This window comes from Oryza brachyantha, chromosome 3, assembly GCF_000231095.2.
Source record: "Oryza brachyantha chromosome 3, ObraRS2, whole genome shotgun sequence".
Taxonomy (NCBI): Eukaryota; Viridiplantae; Streptophyta; class Magnoliopsida; order Poales; family Poaceae; genus Oryza; species Oryza brachyantha.
The window spans coordinates 19,175,557-19,186,428 of record NC_023165.2 but is presented as its reverse complement, the minus strand read 5'-3'; the positions used below and the strand labels follow the sequence as shown (position 1 = coordinate 19,186,428).

The following is a 10,872-nucleotide window of genomic DNA, read 5'->3' as shown; positions in this document are numbered from 1 at the left end:
GACCATTCCGTTCACTAGAACTATGAAATTTTCTGCTAGTTCCTTATCTATTACAATAAGACTTTCTAGTCTTATCTAGATTTATTGGTGTGCTAATAAATCTAGACATATATTTAAAATATATATATAGATACACGGATAAATTTAGACAAACCTAGAAAGTCTTATAGCGTGAAACAGAGGGAGTAGTTATCTTTCAGCCCTGCTAGAGTTGGGAACAAGTGGCACAAGCATGATATGTGAAAACACATTTCATTTATTTTTTTGGTTCTACAAGCTTCTTTATTTGTAAGAATTGTACAAACTGCAAAAGATGGTGCTTTTCTAGTAGTGACAACAATGAAACAAATCTGAAAAAGTGACAGTACAGTGAGTTGGTATCATAAGCTTAGTATCCACTATCCTTTATCATGTAGGTAATCTTCTGCAGCAGTGCCTCTGCAGTCTTTTGATTCTTTGGATATGGAGCTGTGCACTCCTGGAACCTGTGCAAAGTACCGGTGAAATCAGTGAACAGCCCATCGACTCCAATCTCACCGAGCCAGTACTCATATTCAAGGTAAGGGTCTTGGTGGAAGTCCAAGTGTAAGTACACATTCTCGTTTCTGAAAGTGTATGGATGCACCTGCAATCATATCAAGTAAGTATGCATCAAAGATTCATTATGTGAATCATAACCTGAAGATTGTTCAGTTTATATATGGAGGATTTTTCAGTAACCTGAAGATTCAGAGCGTGCGCTCGCGCGACAAGATCGGTTGGGGGACCCAAGTAATTGTCCAGAGGAGGAACAATTGTGTCTTTCCATGGCCCAATCCCAACCACATACTTCCTTATGAATGCGAGGTAGCCGTTCGAAGTTATATCGTCGTATGACTGCAGAATTGAAATTAGGTTTTTGATAGGAAAATGGGTGATAAGTGATAACCAAAACTTTACATGAGACGAAAGACAGAAAAAAAAAATGTGCTGATGGTAGTACCTGATTGGTGTCTTGAGTTCTGACCGTGGTATCGTCGATTAGGAATATTTTTGGGGAGTTTGTCATCTTTGACATGTAAACGAGTGAAGATGGTGCGAAGGATTGGATGAACAGTGGCTGCTTGAGCCAATCTTGGGACATGTATTCGCCTCTGTAACCATACTTCAGCAGCGTCTCGACAAACCTGTCCTCAAACTTCTTGCCATCTGACCATTTGACCTGCACATCAAGAATGTGCAAACATTGACCGGTCAATCGTCTAAAGCACCCACAATTGTCATTGCAATTTGGAGGTTTGCAAAAACATTTACAGGAATTGAGGAGACGCAAATTTTACATAATGTGTGGTGCTGCTTTTTCAATATAAATGTATGACAATTACTTTTAGCCATATATTTCAGTACATTTGTTGCCATATATTTTCTATGGAGAGATTTCTTTTTTTAAGCATAATATAAGAATCTGGCATGCAGGACAAGTTACTATGGCGCATGGCATACACTACTTCCATGAAAATTAAACAAAACAAAATATGCAGACCTATGACAATAAAATTAAACAGTAGCCACAAAAAAAATCAAAATTTCCTAAATCTGACTAAGTCTCCATACAAACAAACAAACATGTTTTTATAGTCTGCAATTTTCCACCTCTGCTTTTGAGTGAACCAACAAATTTTACGAATTTCCATGAAGAAGTCACTTACGTGCTCGTTGATGAATATGGGATTCTTGAGCTCTGGGTATATTCCAACAACCCTGTCCGCATAAAGCGCAATCAAGATATACTCATCAAATGTAATAATCTGGTACTTCCCTGTGATCAAGTGTGAGAGCATTATTTGAAATCATGAGGATAAATGATATATATGTATTTATAAGAACAATTATTACATGCATAAATTAACAAAGATTAAACATGTGTATTACATTCTACAGGGTACACAGCTACATAAGGCAGCAGGATGCAATACATTCAAAACAGAAATAAAAAGAATTTGATACCATTGTACTGTTGGTCCCTGAAACTGTAGCGTTGTTTCACCCTAAGTGACTTCAGTTCTCCAAGAGTAAAATCCACTGTCAGCAAATATAATTAAAAAAAAAGTTACTAGCAAAATCACAGAAACAAAATGTTGGAGTAGCACCCGAAAAAGATATATTCTCATACCAACAAACCAGCCGGTCACATTTTGTCTCTCAACTTCATAGGTTCTCTTCCTGTCGGCAAACTCTGTATGATTGGCGATATCAGTTGTTGCGTCCAATGTAACATCATGGAAACATATCAGATGGCCGTCCTTCGTTGCAAGTATGTCAGATTCTATGAAGTCTGCACCTTCTTCTATAGCTCTCTGCGTTACGACCAAGTGCATAACTTTGAGTTTGAGTTAACATAATGGACTTCAATCTTCAGAGAATCTCTCTCGGCAAAATAATAATTATTTTCTGGACATGATCTCCAAGATATTCTTTTAAAATAGAATCATATCATGGCTTAACTTGGATATTGTTAGTTAAAAGCGTTCATGCATTTGAGTTTCACATCTCTGTACTTCTTGACACTTGTTATTTTGTTTATCCTTTGTTTTAGCAAATACAAATTTACTGTAAGTTTATTTTGGAAGTGGTTACACAATTCTGGATGCCAAATACTGAGGATGAATACTTATTTACCAGGTAGGCCGCTGTCGTCTCTTCAGGTATTTCACCATTGGAACCCCTGTGGGCAATGTTGTAAGGCCTGAATGTCTGAAGTGGCTTCCTGTGGTTTACATCCAGCTGGCTGTGCTGAGGGGCAGCTGGATTGGCATTGGATTCTCGAGAAAGCAGTACAAGGACAATGATAGAGATGTGCCCTGTCAAAAATAACACACAATCAACTATCATGAGAATTGATTGTTCGAGTATGCAGAGAAGTAAAGTTGCACTCTTGTTCAAGGAACATTTTTTTTTTTACATCAGTTTGTTCAAGGAACTGAAGAAGCCAATTCCTCTGATAACTTTGATCCAAGAAAAAGACGCATTATCATCATAACCATATGAGCTGAAGAACATTAGGAAGAAATACACCAGCTCCAACTCGAGAACAGATACGAATTACTCCGTGAGAGTTACATATTCAGATACCCAGTACTATTTCATAAACATACATCGATGTGTCTTGTAAAAGATGGTTCCAAGAGGAGCTTTAGGATCACAGCACAGGAGAAAAAAAAATGCAACAGTAGGTAAGGAGAAGAGAAGAATTTGGCCTTACAGAAGGCAGCCATGCTGCACCCTCCTTCCTCTTCCTTCTCTCCTCCTCCTGCACTAGTCTGTGCTAAAAAACCTCGTCTTCTCAAGAAGAGAGGTCTTTCCCTCTCTCTTTCTCTCTCCTGCACTAGCTCTCTTGAAGAGCTCTCAAGCCAGAGCAGCCTGCCTCCGAATATTCCTTGGAGTTGACATGCTTTTTTGTAGGTTGCAGTGTCAGCCTCTGTATACACTCTGCACCAGTTAAGAGCTGAGAAGAAAAAAAAGAGGGTATATATAGTGTGGAAAATATCCCACCAGTATATGGAGCTGCACATGGCATGAACTTGTTTCATAGTTTACTGACGAAGAACGAAGCTGATGGAAGATGGCAACCAAGAGTGATGTTCACACTGTTAAATTTGCAACTTGCAGAGAGAGTACTAGGGTGGTGTTTAGATTGAGAAAATTTTTGGGAGAAGTGTCACGTCAAATGTTTGACCGGATGTCGGAAGGGGTTTTCGGACATGAATGAAAAACGAATTTCACGGCTAGCCTGCAAACCGCGCGACGAATCTTTTGGGTCTAATTAATCCATCATTAGCACATGTTGATTACTGTAGCACTTATGACTAATCATGGGCTAACTAGGCTCAAAATATTCGTCTCAAGATTTCTTCCATAACTATACAATTAGTTTTTTGGTTCATCTATATTTAATGCTTTATTTAGGTGTCCAAAAATTCGATATGATGTTTTTGGAAAAAAATTTTGGAAACTAAACAAGGCCTAAGTTATGAAAACGCTCGCTACAATTGGCATGATTCTTCACCCCCATTTATTGCTTTTACTTATAAACCAAAATTTAAATTATACTAAATTTGAAGTTGATTTTCTGGGATTTTCATAAAAGTTTATGTTTTAGCATTAACTTTTAGATCGTTAAGAATAATCATATAGACGTCTTATTCATAAATTAATTTTTATTTACGAATATGCTGGTGGGACCACCTCCTTGAGTCATGAGCAGACGACCAAATTAAGCTGGACCATGCATGATCGTTCACTTCACCGAGGACCATATGTCCTCAAGTTTATGTCCGTTTCTGAAGAAAATTGAGATGCAGTTTGTCACTTTTGTCAAGCTTTTCAGCGGTCAATGATCAACGCCAGAATTAAATCCGGCCGTGTGATTCGAGTTTCGTGGAATTTCATTTTTGCATTTGGGTCAAGTCTTTCATGAGGGACCCCATCCTAGTTGAAGTGATGAAGTGCTGACAAGAGACTGGACCAGCAATAATTTAATTATGTTTGTACGTTAAAATTAAAATTTTAAAACTTAATTTTGAAGATAATTTTAAGGCTTTTTCTTATCAAAGTTTATTTTTATCCTTCGTTTTTAGATCGCTAATAACATGTTTATAAAAGTTTTTACTTATAAATGATTTTTTAATTATTAATAAGCTATTTCATTCCTGCTTAATATAAGCCAAAAGATACGGCTCGATGCCTAAATTATAAACGGCACGTTTCGTATGTCCTCTTAACAAGAAGATTAGCATGAAGCATATTCCTTAATTAGTCCACGGTGTTTGTATAATGGCTTGGTTTGTTTTTGGCGTGTAAGTCAGCTGGAATGGATTCTTGTATAGCAGGGAGATTAAGTATTAACATGATGCTTAATCAGTTTTTCTTAACAGAAGACAGTGGGGGTAAGCCCCACGGTATAAAGTTTTATAAATAAAGGGAACAAACAGTTAGGCCAATCGGCCAAGGTTACAGGTTACAGAGCATTAATCCGTGACTGAACAACATTTTGACACGTTTTTTAGTCTAATTAAATGTAGACTAACGTAGAATAAAGTGACGCTTAATCGGTTATCAAGTGCCGAAATTAAATGATGCTTAATCGGTTATCAAGTGCCGAAATTACGCCACAACTAACGTAGAATATGCAAAATCATAATTGGAGCTCCCTTGCCTACTTTAATCAGCTACTCGCTCAGGAAAAAAATTATTGTTTAAAATAAGATTTGATCAAACTTTTAAAATTCCGACCATTATTTATTTCCGAAACGTTTCGTTGAAATGCAAAACAAATAATGTATATAGAATTTTCTCAAAAAGTGTCATCACGGTATCATAAACTTATTTGATTTTATAAATTTATTGTAACAAAAAAATATTTATTAGAATTTTAGAATCGTAATCTATTAAGTTATATGCCAACTGCTCGTTCAGTTCTAAACCAGGAAAGAGAAAGGGAGGGAAAAAAATTTCGCCGGAACTGATCCAATGTTAAGCATATTCCGATGGGGTTCGGTCCATTGGAACAGTGACGTCGAAGGAATGCTCGCCAGTATCCATTTCTAAATTATTCATAACTATAATGAACGTATTCTCCATCTTCACACGCCATGTACGTAGCACCGTCGGCTACCACTCCCGCCTATAAAAATGTGTTCTGATTTTCTGCCAAAATCTTTTCTACCCTGCGCAAGGCCTGTAGCCTAGTGGTTACATAAAGTCTCAGTGATTACATAAAGTCTCAGTAGCACCTGAGGTCCTCGGTTATAGCGCACCAACATGATTTACTCATTGGATAAATCCAACGACGGATATCATCTGCTTTATATTAGACGGTCCATGTTTCATCTACCCTCTTTCCGTTTATCAGATCTCCAAATTATGCCCACATTACATCTATCCACCCTACATTAAATCTCATGCATTAAGTATAAAATTTTAAACTATCAATTTATTTTTTTTAAACTACAAAGAACTCATGCAATAAATATTTTCTTCTTGTATCCTACAGTGTACAAACTTAATTTACTCATTGAACAAATCTAACGGCTGAAATCATTTGCATCAAATCAGATGGTCCATGTTCCATGTACCCTCTTTTCTATTCACCGGCGCCCAAAATCATGCACACTTTTCATCTATCCTGCCTACATCAAATTTAATCTACCCTATAGTGCATCAACATGATTTACTCATTATACAAATCCAATGACTGATATTATCTGCTTTAGATCAGAGGTCTGCGTTTCATCTACCCTCTTTCCGTTTATCGGCTCCCCAAATTATGCCCATATTCCATCTATCTTCCCCATATTAATTAAATCTCATGCATTAAGTCTGAATTTTTGAAATTATCGATTTAATTTTTTTGAAACTACAAAGAACCCATGCGATAAATATTTTCTTCTTCTAAACTTGATTTACTCATCAGACAAATCTAACGGCCCTCTTTCTATTTACCAGTGCCCAAAATCACATGCACTTTTCATGCATCTATCCTTCCTACATCAAATTTAATGCATTAAATATCGGTCAAATATAGATTTAAAATTCAACATGTCATAAAAATGATAGAAGGAGTATTACAAATACCACTGTATCATATCTCGATCAAATCTTTGTCTAATAGTTTGTCTTTATCAAAGTTTGTATACAAACATAGAATATTATACATCATTCTTATTCTTATAGTACATTTACTAATAATGAATCAAATTCATAAATAAATAATTTTTTATATGCATAATATCAACACGAATGATCAGCATTACACCGCTAAATCAATGGCGTTAAATAAAAATAAACCGGATATTAATAAATGATGTATCATTTATATGTATATATTAATCTAGTATTTATATGTACGTTCGAATTGACAATATTAAATAACGAGAGATATTTTGTATTTGTAATTTTTACTCGGTGTTTTTACATGTATATATCAACACAAATAAATCAATAGTGTCAAATAAAAAATGAATGAGTATAAAATAAATTTTATAATATATACGTACATATATTATTTAAATTATAAACATATGTGTTTTCAAATTAACTTATAGGTAATTACGGGACCTATTTTTTGACACAACAGTATTTATACTACTTTGTTCGGTATTTTTAGGTGTCGTTAAATTTTGGACCTATGGTTGACCATTTGTATTTTTAAAATTTTATTGTAAATATACAATATCATAAGTCATTTATAAAATAAAGAAATAACTTGTTTGGGTTTAAATTAAATTATTTCTTTAATATATATGTGCATGCATCATTTAATCTACCCTATAATAATAAAATATATTAGAAACTTTCTATGAAATATAAACTCTTTGTATATGTCATGCATAGACAAAATCTTTATATATTAGAAACTTTCTATAAAATATCACGCCCAGAAATTTACACCAATTTCCGAACAATATCATGCATTAATCTCGGTCCAGGAACCGAGTACACATTATGACAAATTAATACACAGTTCCACGACTTAAAAACAAATAAAAACAATTATCTATTGAAATGCAGCGGAAAAGAAAAACAAGAATAAAACCATCTCATCTTCAGTTTCAGCTGACGATGATGGCTCCACTCCACAGGCATTCTTGACGGCGAACTGAACCTCACTTCAACCTTCGGACCACCTTCTTCTAACACTTCGGACCACCTTCTTCTAACACAGGCTCTGACACTTGCTCTGGTGCGGGAAAAATTAAGTAAGGCTGAGTACAAACCACGGTACTCAGCAAGTAACACCCAAGAGAGGAAGAATAATGAATGCACTAGGGTGTTAAGGATATGCTAAGGTTAAATTGCACAAAGCAACATTTATTTAGCAAAGCAGTAAATAGACTGAGTAAGAAGTGAATAAAAAGTAATGTAAAGTACATGAAAATAATTATTCACTATTCAACGTTACACCACGTTGCAATAGGCCCAAACCGCTGTCGAACGTTATACCACGTAGCGACAGGGTCAACCCTCTGCCCAATGTTACATCACGTTATGGCAGACCCAAACCACTGCCCAATGTTACACCATATTGCGCAGGGTCAAACCAATACCAAGTTCATCAATTTATTAAAGTTTTGACTAATCTCAGTGAATCTGTAAGTTCGCCCCATAACCGTAGGCACGACTATTTGAATAGTTTTACTCTGCAGAGGTGTACAACTTTACCTACAAGACACAGTTCCACTACACTTGAACGTGTGCCGGTGTATCACCACGATACCACGGAAAGGAAACTGTGATAGAAACCGTCACATAACCCTCCCTATTTAATCGCACCGCACTTTAGGTTTCACCCCCTCCTTTACACCAAGTCGGGCAGTCCCCTCTTGTGCCTTGGTGAATCCGGAAGCAGCATAGGCCATTTAGACCACGACTCCCATCCATACTCCATCACGCCCAACCTTGCCTTGGTACATCAAATAGTTCGAAGCTACGGTTCAAATCCCACCTTACCCATTTCGGCATGTGGTTAGTACGTGTAAGACTTCTAGGGTTTCAAAGAACCGGTCCTTAATTGCCACGGATACGACTCTCAAAACCATGAGCAATGTTTTAGTTGTATTTAATCTACATCAGGAGATTAATCATGACCACAACCATTAAATATCTATCAAGTCTAGTAGTAATTAAATGATCACATGTGAGCTAGTTGAACTAAGCATGGCTAAGCATTGCCTAAGCTTATTTCTAGTCAAATTAACCCTAGGGTAACAATAAGAATAAATGGTAATTAACGGATATAACTAAAGGTAATGCCCAATAAGTAAATAAATAAAGTAAAGTAAGTTTGCATAAAGTAATGCATGTTTGAATGTAAAGCGGGGCAATTTTTATAAACATAGGTTCAATATGATCAAAGAATGGTGTCACTTGCCTTGCTCTGACCCACGAGAAACTTTGGCAACGTCTACGAGAACGATCAACGCTTCGACGGAGAAAAACAGGTTGTAAAACTACTGAAACAGAGGAAGAAACTATTTTTAATGGATTCTTGGCATTTCTCTTGATTTAATGAAATTTGAATGGACCTAAACGGAGACTAGATGGATTAGTTATGAATTTTAGAACTTTTTTGGGTTTTCAAACTAAACAGAAAAAACCTTAATTGATTTATTGCGCAATTAATTGGAGGCATGACGTCAGCCGTGGAGAGAGGAGACCGGCTGACCGAAGGGACCCAGAAAACAGTGGCACAAGAGAGAAGGAGAGAGCTGACACAAGGGGGCCACTGGTCCGAGGCACAAGTGAGAGAGAGGACGGCGAGAGGCTAACCAGCGGGCCCACGGCACGGGTGAGAGAGAGGGAAGACTGACACGCGGGACCCACGTGGTGAGTGAAAGAGAGAGGGAGAGATTGACGTGGGGACCCCACGGGTCAGAGAGGAGGGGTGGCTAGCTGGTGGGCCACACCGGGCAGAGGGGAGGAGGCCGATGAGTGGGCCCAGGTGGCCAGCGAGAGAGAATAGAGAGGGGAGGGGATGGCTCGGCTGTGCGGCGGTCGGCTAGCTTGGCGACGGCTGGCGGCAGGCATCAGCGGCGAGGGTGATGGCCGGCGGTGGCGCAACGGCTGGCAGCAAGCGGCAGTGCGAGGCAACGAGCGGTGGTGGCAGCCGGCGCAGCGGCGATCGAGGAAGAGCGAGGCGGTCGGACTCGTCGGTGGCGGCTCGAGCGGCAAGCGGCGCGCGACGGGCAGCGGTGACAGCCAGCGCTAGGCGGCGGCGAGTAAGCCCGCACAACGCGCGACGCTTGGTGGCGACGACTTGCGGCGCTTAGCGGCAGTAGTGGATTGGCGGCGGCTGGGAAAAGCGGCAGCGCAACAAAGGCGGTTGCGTGCAGTGGCGCGGTGAGGCAGTGGCCGGCGGCGCGGTCCGGACGAAGGCGCAAACGCGACACAAGACATGGGCAAGCACGGTGAGGCGGCAAGCAGATGCGGCGTCGCGGGGCGAGCAGCGAGGACGCGGCCAACGCGGGCGAGGGCGGCGGAGAGGTGTTGGGGACGCGACGGCGCGACGACGACAAGCGGTAGCGGCGCGCTAGCGCGTCGGCGACGACACAGCGAGGCGGGGAAGGGGAGAGCGGGGCGTTGGCGTGGCTGCTTGGCGCGGCGCGACTGCGCACGCACGGCGCCGAGAGGAGGAAGAGAAGGCGGGGAAGGACAGGGGACGCACGGCCGATGACGGCAGCGCGGCAACGCGGGGCAGTCGAGGGAGGGCGGCGCGAGCGGAGGCGGCTCGGCAGCGACGGGCGCGCGCAAGCGGGCGGTGCACGACGCGAGCCGAGGGATAAAGAGGGAGGAGGAAGAGGACGGGCGGCTCACCGGCGGCGGAGGACGCACGGCCCGGGCGATCGGCGGCACGATCTGCGCCGTCCCGAGGTAGCAGCGCGAGAGGCGACGGCGCGGTGACAGGGCCAGGCGCGCTCGCGGCGGCGCACAGCAGCAGCCGAGAGGGAGAGGACGGGGAAGGAGGGAGAGGAGGCGCGACCGTGGCGGCGGCGTGAGGAGTGGCGACACGCGACGGCGGCCGAAACGGAGGACGACGACCGGTGGTGGTGCGGCGGGCGCACGACGACCAAAAGTCAGCGACACGATGGAAACAGAGGAAATGAGAGAGTAGGGAAGAGATGCTCACCGGCGGCAATGACGGCGGACGAGTGGATCGGCGCGAGGTCGACGACTGCGGCGCGGTCGTTGCGCCGGCCGGGGAAGGAGGAGCCCGAGCACAGGGGGAGCGGCGCCCGGTGGTGGTGAGGGGACGGCGCCCGGCGGCGCAGAGGGGTCGGCGCACGACGGCGGCGAACGGCGATTGTGACAATGACCGGCGCGGGCGGAGGCGGGAGA

The 10,872-nt window shown here is 41.5% G+C and overlaps 1 protein-coding gene across 1 annotated transcript; it reads right to left on the bottom strand.

Moving 5' to 3' along the window:
* Window positions 1-191: 191 nt before the first annotated feature.
* LOC102699761 (glycerophosphodiester phosphodiesterase GDPD6-like) lies at window positions 192-3,480 on the bottom strand. The gene is made up of 8 exons (XM_006650219.3): window positions 3,242-3,480; window positions 2,659-2,840; window positions 2,153-2,336; window positions 1,987-2,061; window positions 1,689-1,798; window positions 983-1,201; window positions 721-876; window positions 192-625 (listed from the first exon to the last, which is right to left on the bottom strand). Exons 1-8 carry the CDS (start codon window positions 3,252-3,254, stop codon window positions 389-391), a joined length of 1,176 nt encoding a protein of 391 aa, XP_006650282.3. The 5' UTR covers window positions 3,255-3,480; the 3' UTR covers window positions 192-388.
* Between the last annotated feature and the right edge of the window lie 7,392 nt (window positions 3,481-10,872).

What these genes read in the sequence shown, in the direction of transcription:
- LOC102699761 (XM_006650219.3), bottom strand. An exon ending in CAGGGACCAACAGTACAATG is followed by an intron (nt 1,799 to 1,986) that starts GTATCAAATTCT and finishes ACTTGATCACAG; the next exon opens with GGAAGTACCAGATTATTACA. An exon ending in GAACTCAAGACACCAATCAG is followed by an intron (nt 877 to 982) that starts GTACTACCATCA and finishes TCAATTCTGCAG; the next exon opens with TCATACGACGATATAACTTC.